This window comes from Strix uralensis, chromosome 4 (assembly GCF_047716275.1).
Source record: "Strix uralensis isolate ZFMK-TIS-50842 chromosome 4, bStrUra1, whole genome shotgun sequence".
NCBI lineage: Eukaryota > Metazoa > Chordata > Aves > Strigiformes > Strigidae > Strix > Strix uralensis.
Window position 1 is genome coordinate 82,436,384 of NC_133975.1, and position 16,066 is coordinate 82,452,449.

The window sequence follows — 16,066 nt, forward strand, 5'->3', positions numbered from 1 at the left end:
ACAAACCTAAAGCAAAATGCGAATACAAATAATAATAATAGTCAAATTAGTTTATAAACAATTGAGAATATATAATAGGTTACTGCTTGCACTTCTGCTAAGGTTTAGTGTCGGGTTAAGGGTCAAAGTACTAATAAGAGTGTTTGGGATGTCTGCTGCCATGAAACAAAATGGAAACTTGATTGATAGCTGGGGGCTGAAAGGAGAACGTGCAATGGAGAAAGCAGGGGTCATAAAGCCATTTCCCTTCTCTGCATATATAATGACCCAATCCTTCAAGAAATAAGAAAATGTAGATACAGTGGATTAATCTAACATATGTTAACCACACTTCTGATCATTTTGACATACAAACATTTATGAAACTGTGAATAATGGAGGTAATGTATTACTATTAGGTGCATCTTTAGATGCGAGGCATGGAATTTATGATCTCCCTCTCACATACATACTTTTATTTTGTGCTGATAGAGTACAAAATTGAACTGGAAGTGGTATGAGAATTTCAGCTTTCTTTTGATTGTCAAAATGCTTCTGATCTATTGCACTTCAAAATAGTTTGTGTTAACAGCTGGTGCCATATAAGCATGCATTTATGTATACCGTTTTTTCCTTTTGTAGGTCTTGTGTGCATGAAATCTAGCAGTTCAGTTGTGGAGCTGGTGATGCTTCTTTGCTCTCAGGTGAGGTTTAACAATGTTGTCTGAAATTGCTGTCTTTGAGCACAATGGAAATTACAGTTAAAATTTTACTTAAATTTGGCTTTAAGGTTATGTGTAATAGGTAAAAAGATGATGTGCAAGGCCTTTTGATTAAAAAAAATAAATTCGTAGTAGTTGTGTCTATTCAGTTGGAGAGTGAAGATACTAAGGGGTTTATGTTACCTTACTATTGAGCATTTACATAACCTTGATAGCAGTGTGTCTGAGTAATTCTATGCTGTCATTTTTGTAAGATAAAATAGGATCAATAAAATATTAAGGTTATAGAAACAGATTGATTTCTGTATCTTGGCATGCTGAATCCTCTGGGATGAATAGAATTTTTCCTTTTGTGTAGAGGTTATGAAATGAGTGATAAATACTTTTGAAACCCTGTCATTCTTAATTGATTTCACAAGTACTAAGAATCTGAGAAAAATTTAAGAAAGTAACCCCGGTTGTCAGCAGTTTGGGGCTTTCTACATTCCTAAAGGCAAAGTGATTTTAGATATTTAAGAACCAAGAATTGCCTTATTCCTATGGTTAAAAAAGAGCCAGAGCCTAAGGAGCTTTCTTAAAACTGTATATGCTATATTAATTGGATTTTCTTTTTGGGTTTATTGCTTTCTTTTTTTTGTAATTAAATGGAAGACTGTTTTTATTGAGCCTTTCTTTTGGTGCCTTAAAAATGATACCTTTCTGGTAGTAAATTCCCCTACTTAAAACTTTAAAATAGCCCTTTTTAATGGGAACGGTATTGGTCTAGAGGTCAAGGGTTCTGACCCATTTCAAAACCTTTGACCTTCATTTACAACCCTTATGGTTTGCTTGCCTGACGAATAAGGATAATGCAAAATTAATGTTTTTTCACATCGATTTATTCGTTTTAGTGCCTATATTGCCAAATTTATTTAGAGTGTGCTGATAGACATTTCATGAATACAAATGAAAGAATCATAGAAGGTGTGAAAAATCGATAGTCTGCATTGTCAATAAAGTGCAATAAGAACAATTACTCCTTGAGATTACACCTAATAGATTTTACAATGAACTAGTGAAGAGTAGTTATGTTTTCTAGTGAGCTTATTATTAATGAACGTATCTAGAACTTTGCTCATCTAGTTTTCCACCTTCCTCAGGAAATACAATGTATTTTTACCCTGAAAGGAATTTAATATTCCTTATGGAACTTCTGGAATTTAGAGGTGGTCATTTTAAGTATGACAATACTGGAAGTGGACATTATTCACGACTTCTAGAATATGAATTTGCTGCTGATTTAAATTAGAAAAGAATCCTTGCTACCAAATAATCCATATACAAGTTTTACTGTTCATTCATGAATGTGTTAGAGTAAAACTAATCTGAGAATTAAACGTGCACCTGACAGTTTGTTATTACCATTTTAAAAATTAGTTTTCCGCATCCATGCTGCTTGTATCAATAATTAGTGGTTGACCTTTCCTTCTTTTTTGGTAGGGTAATCTAATCTTTTTTTAAAATCTTGTTGTGCTCTGTACTGTACGTCACTTGTTTCGTTTTGGGAAGTGGAAAGGATAAGGAATAAATGACGTGCTCTAATGCATCTATTTGTCATATGTGTCACAATGCCACTTAATGCTAATCTAATCAAATTGAGGATATCGTGACTGCTTTGCAGTGCTAGTTGCAGAGACTGGGGCTGTTCTTTGTGAAATAGGAGAAATAAGCCCATAAAGTCACAAAGGCCTCAAAGTCTTTTTAAAGTTACATAGCAGCTGTAATTTTTGGCAGAATATGAAAAATGATGTGAGAAATGAATCTAAAATTAGCTCCAGATGTATACAGATTGTTCTGGGGTGATAATTACATTTTTCACTTTGAATTTTCCTAATTCAAAGAGGTCAGCATGGCAATCACAGAAGTGATTTATTTTGTTAAGAAGTGAACTGTCTTTTGCTACATGAAAGCTTGAGAGATATGAAATTGAATTTCAAGCCGACATTTTGCAGATACTGGGAGGAGATGAGGTTGAGCTTGATTGATTTTTTTTTTTCTTTTTTTTTCTATTTTCTTTTTTTTTTCTTTTGGCCCAAGATAGGGTGGGAAGTGATATCCTTTTGCTAAAATTTTAATTAATTTTTAAGAGGAGATGGAGAGGATGAAGTGCCAAAGATCAAAAGATCAGGTCAAAAACTAGTTTTTAATCACATAAATAATGTGGCATAGCTACAAAGTAAGTATCTGCAAATTTGATTTAAAACTTCACAAATTTGTCAGCCATCATTTTATGAAATTGAAGAATTGCTCTGATTAATATCTCTGGTGTTTTTAATGCTAACCTCTTTCTGAAAATTTGTTTTAAACATTGTAGATGTGGTATAAGCACTTGGATTGTTTTTCTGAAACATTTGAAATTCTTCTGATGTTTAGTTAGATTTGTGGCTGGAATATGTTTTTTCTTTCTCAGAAGTGCAAAATGGAATAATAATATCTCAAGTATTTTTTTTCATAAAATTGTGAAAATAAAGCTCTTTCCCAGGTGTAGTGATTTTAAAACAATTCAAAAGATACTATTCCATGAAACTATTTGTGACACCTGGTTAATTTCTTCTCTTGTTTAAAGTTCATATATTTAGGCATGTGGAAAAAGACCATTGCTTTTGTGTTTTAGCTTTGTGTTTATTTGTTGAGATATTGTTTTATGTTTAACACAAGGTAAAAAGAGAAACAGGTGGTTTGAGATACAGACAAAAAGCTTTTTCTAGGACAAAAACAGTTGTGTTTTTTGATAGACATGCTACATTTTGAGTCGTGTCTCTGTGTGTATACTTACATTTATATAAATCTATCAAAACATAAAGAAATCCTTCATTTAATATTACTGCAAAGTGTTCCTGCTTATTTGACATTAATATCATTTTTGAAAGAATCGACGTTGCATTCAAGGCCACTTTATAAAAGCGTTGTGTTGCTCATCCTAATTCAGTCTGACACACATTCCAATAACACTACCTCCCTTCTAGGGTTTAAAACTGAATTTATGGCTGAGCATTGTGAAGTGCATCATTTAAAAATGGTTTCAACCCAAAACATCTAATAAATAAATAATGTGTATGGCTACTCAGTAGCAGACTTTCCAGACTAGAAATCATTCCATCGGATACTCAACAGTCCACTATCGGAGAGGGCTGTCAGATAAATCTTATAGTAGCTGCATTCATGTCCTGTAAATCACATGTTATTGTCTGAGCCTTCTGCCAGGTCATCTATTCTTTTCCCATTTATCAGAAATGCATACAGTACAGTGAACCTAGAAGCACCATCTAGTCTGGCCTGGCATCCTGTCGGGGTAATTAAACCAGCCAAAAGAGAGAAGTCCAGTGTCTATTATCCCTTTTAAATGAGTGACGTCAGGATGTTAGAGGTGCTATTGTGAGACAAGGCTTCTGCGTGGGGAAACTGTGATATCACCCCTGAATAAAGTGTTTTCATCTGAAAGGACTCTCACTCTCTGCCTGAAACGCAGAGGAACACGTATGAATTGAGTGCACGTTTATCCACAAAGCAGATACGCAACTGTGATTCCTTTCATTTGTCACATGTTTGCTTGAAATACATGACTAAGTAGGAAGAACTGTGATCTTCCCTACTCTCTCATGAAGGTATTAAAAACATTTATCTGTTGCTCACCTACACGAAGCATTTGTCCTATTATTGTAGCCCCAAGGTGAAAAGGTACAAAAATAGGTGAAATAGGTTCCATAATTTTCCTTGATGCCTTTGAATTTACAGAATTTGCAGCACTTGAAAAATGCGTCTTTCTGTAGTAAATCAACTGAATTGTCAGTGGAATATGTGTAAGAGAACTAATTAGGTGGTTCTTGTCAGATCCGTCTTTGACTTAAGAGCTTTTTTCTACTGAATCTAAATTTTCTAGACCATACAATAAACTTATGCTGACTGACTCAAACACTGTTCAGCTCTTGTATAATTTTCAAAAATTGGTGGAGTGCCACCCCACCTTTTTAAAAGTTTGCAATTAAAAATTAATGAATACTGCAGCAACTTCTATGACCCCTCCGCCACAGCTACCCTCACATACACCCTGCTTGCTGGTTCAAGGTATAAGAAACATCTTGGTTCCTCCTCCCTCTGCCCCCCTGTTGTTGCAAAGGGATTAAATGCACATTCTTGATAGCTGGTGGCCTATATAAAACCAAGACCAATGTTTTAATACATTTAATCTCTAGGTATTTTATCTTCTAGAAATATTAATATGATATATTGCAATGTAACTCCATAGCTGTAGCTATTAGATTTGTATTGGACCTTGATAAAGTATATCTTCCAGGGGGAGATGGAAGAGGGAAGCATAGACTCTGATAGTCCAGATTTTTTTTGTGTGCAGTGATAGCAGCTGCTCATATGGCCCAATGAAATATGGTTATGGTTGAATATGTCATGCACTGTGCTGATAGTTTTGGGAGTTACTTTTTGGACAGAAAAGCGTAATCCAAGGCAGTGTATGTACATCCTAAAAATACAACAGAGGTTGATTAGTAGTATTAAAGGAGAAAAAATTACACCGTGGAAGTTGGTTTTACTGCCTGTGTAGGCAAACTTATAGGTCTTCAGCTTTCTTTTTTTCTTGTCTAACTCAACTCACCAAACCAATTACTGGTTAAATGATGAAATGTTTGCAAAAGGTTTTTCTTTAGCATGATCTTTCTTTCATATGCTATTAAATCACTTTGCCAACGGATTCTGTTGCTCATAAAGAAGTCAGTATTCGTCTTTTGCATGGGCAGTGTCTTAGTTGCATCACATCTCTTACTCTGATAAGGAATCTTAATTATGTAAACAATATCAACATGTGCCGTGCAGTCATGCACCTGTACAAACAATATGACAGTGTATTTCTCCTGAGGAAGAGCAATAGGATGGTAGCTAAGATTTTGGTTTTTTCAGCAGATTTTTTGCATACACCGCTTCCCCCGCCCTCCACCCCAGTACTTAAATATTTGTAAAATGCAATAAGATCTTTAGGCTTTTCCGGGTATCCTGTGCTCAGAAAAAAGCTTTGTATCAATGATCCAAATTCACTACCTCAGGAATGGATTTCTCTGGTGTGTTCTAAAATGTGGTAAGCCTTCCAATTACTTGGTGATTTTAGTTGATGTAGAAGATAGCTGGTTTTCAGTGTTTGTTACTTGCAGAGAGAACACATTATACTGATGCTCTGTGATCTGCACTGGTTCCTAATTTAAGTGCAGTTTGATGTGATGGATAACTCTAGTGATTGCTATGAAGGTTTAATTGAATCGAGTATAGGCTATCTAAAGAGCGACGTCGCTATGATACCTTGGCAGCTGAACTCAACAGAAGCACCGAAACTCTAACAACATCCTGGTTTAGATATGAAGAGAATAAATGCTGTCTGAATACTTTTTATGTGCCCCAAGTGTTTGATGATGACATTTTAAGCAAGATAATATTTTTCCATCTAATCACTTTTGAATTCTAACAGCTGAAAATAAGCTTAAAAAGGATCTAATGATCTTCTAGATCCATCATCTAAAAAATGTGTATGTTTTGGGACAGAGGGTAGATTTTGTAGGGACTTTGTAAGTTGCTAAAAGACTTTCTATCAATTTTAATGCATGTTCTAATTTCCTTTTAAAAGCCATTTAGAAGATATCAAGAGTTGGAAGTTTTTCTTTTTTCAGTGTGGACTTCAGCCAGTAGGATCTTTGTTTTTACCGAAGATGAATGTAGCTGTATTTGAGTTAAAAAACCCCACTTCAGTCATGCATTGCTTTTGTGATAAACTGGTTAGAAAAGTAACTTTATTAGGCAAATGAAAATGATTTCGATCTTAACAAATAAAAATAGAAAAAAGGGCTTCTTAAAGTGTAAATTGTTAAGTTCAGGGGAAGATGTTGCATGAATCATGCCCACACGTGTTTGCCTTGTATTGCTAACTTTCTTTGCAGTGTTATGAAGTATTCAGTGCTTCTAGTTTAGTATGATGGCACAGAAAAATACTTCACCTGCAGGTGGGTCAGAGGCTTCATGGTGTACTTTTTTGTTTTGCTTGTGCTCTTTGGAAGAATTTGAAGATTGGAAGATTATCTACCAGCCTAGCTTTTTGTAGAGATGAGGTGGCTGTGGAAGGAAATGAGAGCATTCATGATCATTTTACTCTGTTACAGATTATTTAGTTTCTGAAGCTGCCTCAGGTCTGTTTCTTACCAAGTGGACCTAGGCATATTAATAAAACTGTGTAAATCTTAACATTTGAAAACAGGGAATTGCCAAAGCACGTTATTATGCTATTCTTCTTTAAGATGCTATTTCATGGGAAGTAGTTGGGAAGTGTCTGTTGAGCTTTATGTACAGTGCTACTTCAGGATATTTTCAGTGGAGCGATTTTACATTATAAACTATTTCCTTTTCAAAAACTCTTGTTATGTTATGTTTATTTTCATCTACAATGACTTAGATGGAAGCTGTGGTCAAAGCTAGAGAGAGGGGAAGGTAGGTCTTAAAGTAGCCAAGGGCCATGCTATCAAGAGATTTATGTTTCAATTAATGTTTCAGGTAATAGTTGTTATTATCACTAAGTAGAATAGTCTGTCAGAGGAAAAATTCCAGTGTATCCACCCAAAGTAGCTAGTAGTCCAGAAGCTTAAAGCCATTTACCAGGCATGTGGAAGAGTCCAGTTTTCACAGAAACACAGAATCGTCTAGGTTGGAAAAGACCTTGAAGATCATCCAGTCCAACCATTAACCTAACATGGACAGTTCCCAACTACACCATGTCCCTAAGCGCTATCTCAACCCCACTCTTAAACACCTCCAGGGATGGGGACTCCACCACCTCCCTGGGCAGCCCATTCCAATGCCTAACTACCCATTCTGTAAAGAAATGCTTCCTAATATCCAGTCTAAACCTTCCCTGGTGCAATTTGAGGCCATTACGTCTTGTCCTGTCGCTTACTACTTGGTTAAAGAGACTCGTCCCCAGTTCTCTGCACCCTCCTTTCAGGTAGGTGTAGAGGGCGATGAGGTCTCCCCTCAGCCTCCTCTTCTCCAGACTAAACCCCCCCAGTTCCCTCAGCCGCTCCCCATCAGACCTGTGCTCCAGACCCTGCACCAGCTTCGTTGCCCTTCTCTGGACACGCTCGAGTCATTCAATGGCCTTTTTGGAGTGAGCGGCCCAAAACTGAACACAGTCATCGAGGGGCGGCCTCACCAGTGCCGAGTACAGGGGTAAGATCCCTTCCCTGTCCCTGCTGGCCACACTATTGCTGATACAAGCCAGGATGCCATTGGCTGCCTTGGCCACCTGGGCACACTGCTGGCTCCTGTTCATCTGGCTGTCAATCAACACCCCCAGGTCCCTCTCTGACTGGCAGCTCTCCAGCCACTCCTCCTCAAGCCTGTAGCGCTGCTGGGGGCTGTTGTGGCCCAAGTGCAGCACCCAGCATTTGGCCTTATTGAACCTCACACAGTTGGCCTCAGCCCATCGCTCCAGCCTGTCCAGATCCCTCTGCAGAGCCTCCCTACCCTCGAGCCGATCAACACTCCCACCCAACTGGGTGTCATCTGCAAACTTACTGAGGGGGCACTCGATCCCCTCGTCTAGATCATCAATAAAGATGTTAAACAGGAGTGGCCCCACAACCAAGCCCTGGGGGACACCACTCGTGACCGGCTGCCAACTGGATTTAACTCCATTCACCACAACTCTTTGGGCCCAGCCATCCAGCCAGTTTTTTACCCAGCAAAGCGTGTGCCCATCCAAGCCTCGAGCAGCCAGTTTCGCCAGGAGAATGCTGTGGGAAACGGTGTCAAAGGCCTTACTAAAGTCAAGGTAAACAACATCCACAGCCTTTCCCTCATCCAATAAGCGGGTTGCCCTGTCGTAGAAGGAGATCAGGTTTGTCAGGCAGGACCTGCCTTTCATAAACCCATGCTGACTGGGCCTGATCCCCTGGTTGTCTATTATATGACTTTTAATGGCACGCGAGATGACCTGCTCCATGACCTTCCCTGGCACCAAGGTCAGACTGACAGGTCTAGTTTCCTGGATCCTCCTTCCTGCCTTCCTTGTAGATGGGTGTCACATTTGCCACTTTCCAGTCCAATGGCACCTCCCCAGTTAGCCATGATTTCAGGTAGATCATGGAAAGCGGCTTGACGAGCACATCTGCCAACTCTTTCAGCACCCTTGGGTGTAACCCATCCGGTCCCACAGACTTGTGTGCATCCAAGTGGTGTAGCAGGTCTCTGACCACTTCCTCTTTAATTGTGCTGACCTCATTCTGCTTCCCCTCCCCATCTCCCAGCTCATGAGGCTGGGTGTCCAGGGAACAGCCAGTTCCACTGCTGAAGATTGAGGCAAAGTAGGCGTTGAGCACCTCAGACTTTTCCTCATCCTTAATTACCATGTTTCCCTCTGCATCCAGTAAAGGAGGGAGATTTTTCCCTTTCTTTATTTGAAAGAAATAGAGTCAGCTTAATCTGTAAAAGCAACATTGTGATTCATCTTTGTTGTCCTCAATTGCAGTTCCTTTTTCTGTTGTGGTGTATGAAGACATCAGTTCTTTTCTGTAAGGTCTTGGGGGTAAAATTTAGGGCTTCTGCATTCTCCTGCATTGCAAGTCACTTGATATCAACACAAGGAGCTGTTTGGCTAGGGGTTGGTCACTAGGGTTAACTCTGGAGAAGTTGTGTGAAAGGCCTGGAAGATGTGGGAGGGCACTGGCTGTGGAATCCAGACTCGCTCAATGCAGTCCTACAGTGCTTGGATTTTAGATGCCATCTTGTCAGTAAATTTCCTTCTAACAAACCAGAAGGTTAAATTATCGAATCTGTTGTCTAGATCACTTGGATTCTCCATTACACTTGATAGATCTGGGGTTTTTTTACATATAGTGTAGCTTCTTTCCTTCCTGAGTGGGTGTTTTTCCTCCAGCTCTGAGGATCTCACTTTGGGTGCCAAAAACATATATTGACAACTTTCATGCTTGGTATATGTCACTGAGCAGAGTACTTAGAATAATTACAAATGGATTACTTGTGCTACGGGTATTTTGCTGCTTGCTTCACTGAACTATGTTATACATTCTAAGTGTTTGAAACTGGAGATCAGTTTGGTAGATAACTGTCTGAAGTGCAATTCTGATAAGATTGGAATAAATGGGAACAGCTGGGAAAACCTTTCCTTTGAACTGCAGTATGTTGAAATTATATTTTAAATTAGCTGTGTATATTTTTTTTGTTTGACTTAGCAGTATGTAGATTTTGTCTCTTCAGAACTAGATTACTGTAATATATTCTGTGTGAAAATCAAGGTTAACATAAAATTTGTCTGTTAGAACTTCTCTCCCACTTTGATTTCCTGTTGCTTTCTGAATTGTTTGAAAGTTTAATTGCCTATAATTGCCTGCAATATTTAACCTGTTGAATTCCATGGAATTGCTTGGAGAGCACTCTAACACGTTTAAGTCCGAGTTTGAAAGAAACTCCTATTATTGTTCGTAATAATCACTAGAGGTTCACACTTCTCAGGTCCCTCTTTACTTTGTTGCACTTAGCATATGTTTGAACTCTGTCTTTCCTCTTACGTGTAGTTATTGGCTTCAGGAATAATGTGCTTTGTTTACTATTAGTATGGCCTACAGATAGAGAGTTTAAAACATCTGTGTCCATCACTGGCTAAATTTTTAAAAAATAAACTCTGATAGACTCATTCAAGAAACAGTATTCTATGAAGTGAATGTATATTGAAAATTTGCTTAGTAGTAAAAACCAAAGAAGTTTATAACTTAAACTTTGCTTTCGTCTTAAGTGTGAAAATAAGTTGGAACGTTTTGGGAATGATTTGCCAATACTGCATGATTACTAAGTGACCTTTTCTTGACTTAATGATGCAATAAGCGCTTTATAGTTATATCCTGACAGGTAGTGGTCACAGTAGTTAAAATGTGTGAGCTAGTACTTTGGCTTTATCTTCTTATATCTTTCCATAATTCTTAGTCTAGGAGGATATTTTAAAGGTTTGTTCACTCCCCAGTTTCAAGATGAAATGTATGATTTTGAGACGAGTGAAAACTATGATGTGTTACATTTAGTATGAGAAAACAGAATAATATCTGATATGTTATACTCTTGTTAAATGGGATTGATGTTGCTGCATATTAGATATAATCATCAAAGTGATAGAAATTTCTTTGTAACTAAAGCTTGTTTTATCTAGGCCTACTTTTGGCCCACTGGAAGATGCCCTCTATAATTAGCAGCCGTCACTGTGTTTTTGAAGTGTTCAACAAAAGCAGGCTATACCAGCTGCAGCTGCAAACTGAGAAAAGTAGTGTGAAAGAACCAGTGTTTTTTGGTTTATACTACACAGCTGTTCTCTGGAAAGTAATTGTGAACTCTGTGGTTTTGAACAAAAATTTAAAAATTCATCTATACGTAAAGAAATTGGGATGGGTGCTATATGTTAGACTAAGTGTGTAGAGAGGTACAAGTGGATAGGTGTAGTAAAGCCATGATGTTCTGCTGTGGACTGATGTGAAGCATTGTTTCTTGGAACAGTACACTTGAAGAAGTCAACATGACTTGCGGACTTCAGAGAGAAGAACGTATAAAAGATAAGATTAAAACTCACAAAATTTCTTAGAAATAGTTTACCACACTGGAGTGGAGAGACGAACTTTCCTAAGGCCACCTTACTAAAACATGTTTCTTGCCTATAGTAAAGTTCTGGGAGGAAAATGAGGATTTTTCCTCCCTGATTTTCTTTTTTTAACACAATCTTTAGTGGTTGTTCTATAGGCTTTTTTGGATATTATAGGCTCTTAGGAAGAAAAATTCTTTTATGCAATGAAAATGACTTGAATTTGGTCAGGAATCCGGGACATGGTGTTGGGGTGACTTTAATGGAAAACACATCTGCTACAGCTAAAAATATTACCCTTTAAAACTGTGTTGCTCAGAGTTTGAATGATTAATGTATTTTTATGTTTAGAGGGGAGAGTGGATTGTCTAATGTAAATGTGAATCTTGGGGGTGTGATAGGGGAACAGGACAGCTTAATTTCCATGAATGTACACTGCTGCAGATGTTCAGAACTAAGGGAACATAATTTAGCTACAGAAGCAAGACTTTTCTGAAGAAAAAAGGCATCCTGTTGCTTCACCAGCACACTAGGACTTAAAAAAACACCACCATTTAAGGTGAGTTTTGTGCAGTGAGAGCACACCCTGTGGTTTGGCAGTCTAGTCAGAAGGATGATACCATGCTGACTTTATAACTAGATCTTTGAACAATATTCTCATGGGTGGTAAATGCAAAACAAAGTAATATCAACTGGCACTTAATTCTGTGAGCTCCCTGCTGATGGGGCTCTGCACTGAAATGGAACTCTTCCTGACAGGAAGTCAGCCACGAAGTGTGGAGACCTCTGAAAATAAAGTGTGCTTTAATTTGACACCCTGCTGTTTTACAGCTAGTCTGTTTAATTTGAGACTATGGAAAGAGGTTTAGTGGAGGGGAGAGGTATGAGATTATGGAAAGTTCAGTGAGCAGCAATGCTTGTTGCTGACTTTATACTAATCACAGATATGTGAACATTTTTGTTTATGTTAATAAACCAGATAATGTGTCTCTGTTTCCAAGCAAAAATGCTTAATAAACTCATGATTTGGGGAGCAGTGCTGTTTACTCAAAGTTCTGGTAGAAGAAGCTTTGCATAGTGGTGGTGTTCGGCTTATTGTTTAACCTTTAGTCTTATTTATACTCATCTGTGTCTTTTTACATATCTCTGCAACTGGGAAAACATCTGTCTCATCAAAGATGTTGATGATACACTAATCTGTCAATAAGTATTTTAAGATAGCCCATTTAAGTTAAAAACCTCATAATTCAGATGATCAGTATGACATTGAGGTGCATGTCTGATAGGCATTAGGTCCTAGTTCTGAGTCAAATCTGACTCAGAAGAATCAGCTGGATTTTCCAGTACCTTCTGAATATTTAGGAAGACATTTATTTCTATTTCTACTTAAACCAAAAATGGTTATATTGTTGCTTGTGGAAAATTTGCTTGGTGAGTGCAGGGGATGATTTGGAGTGAAAGAAGCAGAAAGTTATTGTTTATCGTATTTATTTAGCAACATATAGGGACAGATGAGACTAGAGCCCTGTGTTGCTGGGTGTCATGTAACAGGGGAATAATGGTTACCCAGAATATTTAAGTCTAAATTAAGACAGCAGATGCAGGATGAGGAAAGGGAACATAGTATGCAAGTGGCATGTAATGGAAGACACACGTTAGTTTTTCTGCCTTTTTTTCTTTTTAAATTTGGTTTAGCTTCCTTTTTCTCTAAATCTTTTCTTAAAAGATTTGCATTAGGATAGGATTGCCCAAGGGAATGCTAAGGGACAGGTTTGGACATCCTGTCTTTTGAGTGAAGAGGTGGGATTGGTTTACATACTTTGGCTTCATTCCCTCAAAGCTACGATGGTAGCAGGAATCTTGTTCATTGTTTGCATACATTCATTATGAGAGTTTAAATTGAAACTAAGCTGCATGTGGGGAAAAGGGTAATATAAAGGGGCTTTTAGTTTCAAAATAGTATTCCCTGTGTATATTGTTGAGTTCTTTATTAGTTAGATTTATTTGGTTAAAGTTTATCAGACATTGAGCAGGAAGGTTGCTGCTATTGGGTGGTGGTGATGATGAGCGTTGCTATCAGTAGGACTAGTCTATAACTACTAGTGCAACTGTGCAGCAGTAACTATGCTGTGAGGGGTTTTTTTTTTGACCTTATAATTAGTAGTCTACCTTGAAAGACAGTTTTTTCCATGCAGTGGTTTTACAAACACTCAAATCAGAATCACAGTTAGATAAAAAAGCACTGAAATCAAGAGGCAGTTGCCTTGTACTCCTGCTATTCCTCAATTTGTTTTCCTTTCTCTCTAAAAATGATGCTGGTGCTGCAACTTGATTATTTGGATGTCTCCCCTTAGTCTTATGTTGTCCCTTTTTCTTCACTTCTGTTTTTCTGACTCATCTCCTTTGACTTATGCAGCGATTGGAAGGAAGAAACTAAGTTTACAGAACTGCTTGGTACTTTGATTTCACAATTAATGTTTAAGATTTCTGTTCTGATTCTTCCTGAAGCTACCGTCTTTCATCTCAGCATAAATAGCTGATGGCTAAAGAACCTGAAGAGGAAACTGTGGTGGAAAAGGTTTGCTGCTAGATGAACTCAAACCTGACCCCTAATTTCATTTCATGAGGAGTCATGGCAACAGCCAGCTAGTGGGAGAGAGAGGGAAAGACTGCCCAGGCAAATTGCTTCCTCTATCAGAAACTGTGGGCCTGAAATCAGCGATCCACTCATTCAGTTTTTCCCCGTTCTACACTTTGTTGCAGTACTGGGACTGCAGAGGCACTGGAGTTTAACATAGACTTGCCTTTTTCATCTTAATGTGACATTGGCTCTTGGGGCAAAATTTTATTCATCAAGTCATGAGTTAGATGACTGTAAAAGGCATATAACAAATGTTTTTCAATTACATGTTCATACTTTTTTGAAACTAGATACAAAAATGAAGTTTATGAGTTTTGACGACACGCTGCTTTTATGCTATGATAGTTATTACCAATAGCATTTTTTAATACAGTGATATTTTCATAATTTTATATGAACTTTTGGATCAAGTGTTTTAAGTTTTATTACTAAAATCCTGTTTTCCAGATGTTATCAGACGTTATCACCATAAATTATGACAACTGCAACCTATGTTGAGGTTTTCTGGCTGTATGTAATTGTTAAAGATTGTATGTGGTGCAACATTTTATGCAGTGTATCTTCCATAATACTGCATCTTATAGGATAGATTTGTGTAGTTTGTAGAGAAGACAACAGTTGTCACTTTGAGAGTAATACAACATAAAAGGCATAGTCTGACAAGCTGACAGTCTTTTTAGTATTTTACTGAACAACATAGTACTTAAGTATGCAAACTACTCCAGCTCTAGATGTGTATAATTTATTTTCAGAATCTGTAAAAACTGGTTGTGACTAGAACTCAAACTTTTAAGTATTGAAATTAAACTCTCATTATAAGGTAGTTTTAGGCATTTACCACTAACAACATAATACCAGTTTATAGGAAGCTCTGTTTACATGGAATAACCCAAATGGTTAAACAGCAGGGGAGTCTTCTGCTTTTAGTTAAAAAAACTGCTGTTTCTGTATGGCTTATTTACTACTTGTTTAATTCTTAATGTAGTGTGCTGTGGAATTGAGCATGCAAAAGTCAGCAAAGAGTTCTGTTTTCTGCGTCTAAGGTTATTACTTGCTGTACAATAATAAAGGCACTATTTTATTGGGTTAGTTGTAATTAACTTCAGCACTAGGCATTGATATAAATCATTCCTAATCTGTTTTCTTTACATTTTCATTCTTTTAAACTGGTTTAACATAGCTTCTTTCTGTCGTCCTTTTACATAAGGACTAGGGTTGTAATTGCTTTTTTGAATTAGGCTGTCGGAAGCTAATGTGCATGTTGATCCAAGAATTGATTAAGGAACACTAATGAATTTCATATAGCACTTTTAAAAGATTTTTAATAAATATGCTATAGCAGTGATCTGTTATACCATTTGTATTCAATACAGTGTTGTCATGCTGTGCAGCTGGAAAAGTATTTTGGTATAAGAAACTTTGATTCTGTTTCATGGTTAGAATAGTAAACAATTTTGTGGTTATGAATAAAAGAATAGTATTCCAACTCTTCCTCAGAGTATATTTTATGAATGTAGCTATCGTTATTATAATCTCGGCTTCTGTGTTTTGTCAGAGGAAAAAGACTGAAACACTTTTGGTTTTCAGTTTTTTCTGCTTAGTCTCGGTGTTTGATACCGACTGGGCCACATGCCACCAGTGTACTGCAGCATTTTCAGTTGTTCTTTTTACAGCATAGGTTTGAAACAAGAATGTTAGGTGTTCTTTTCAGTCAGTTTTGCAACTGAACGTGCTTGTTTCTTGAATTTCTTGTCTTTTTCAGGGGTACATAGTCACACATGCACAATTTCAGCCCACATTTATAGTTCATTAGTTAGTTTGATATGCGTGTGGAATATTTTCCCACAACAATGTGCTTGGTGTTATACCTCCACTTGAGGAGCTAGCTTATCTAGTTAATTTTTACACAACTTTCTCCTAGAAGACTCATTAAAATTTTTAATACAAAGGCTTCAGTTGTGTACTGTCACTAGTTGATTTTCTGACAAAAAGCAATGTCTTTTTAATGGAATGCCAGCAGTAAATACTTTTTATTGTAACTGAGTGTGTTTGATA

The 16,066-nt window shown here is 37.4% G+C and overlaps 1 protein-coding gene across 8 annotated transcripts in view; it reads left to right on the forward strand.

The window, feature by feature from the left end:
* Positions 1 to 16,066, forward strand: part of LRBA (LPS responsive beige-like anchor protein) — a 424,097-nt gene that overhangs the window by 117,039 nt on the left and 290,992 nt on the right. For all 8 annotated transcript variants that reach the window (XM_074867473.1, XM_074867476.1, XM_074867474.1 and 5 more), the window contains one exon: positions 622 to 683. In XM_074867473.1, the coding sequence (XP_074723574.1) occupies positions 622 to 683 (62 nt within the window). The remainder of the gene's footprint in view (positions 1 to 621; positions 684 to 16,066) is intronic.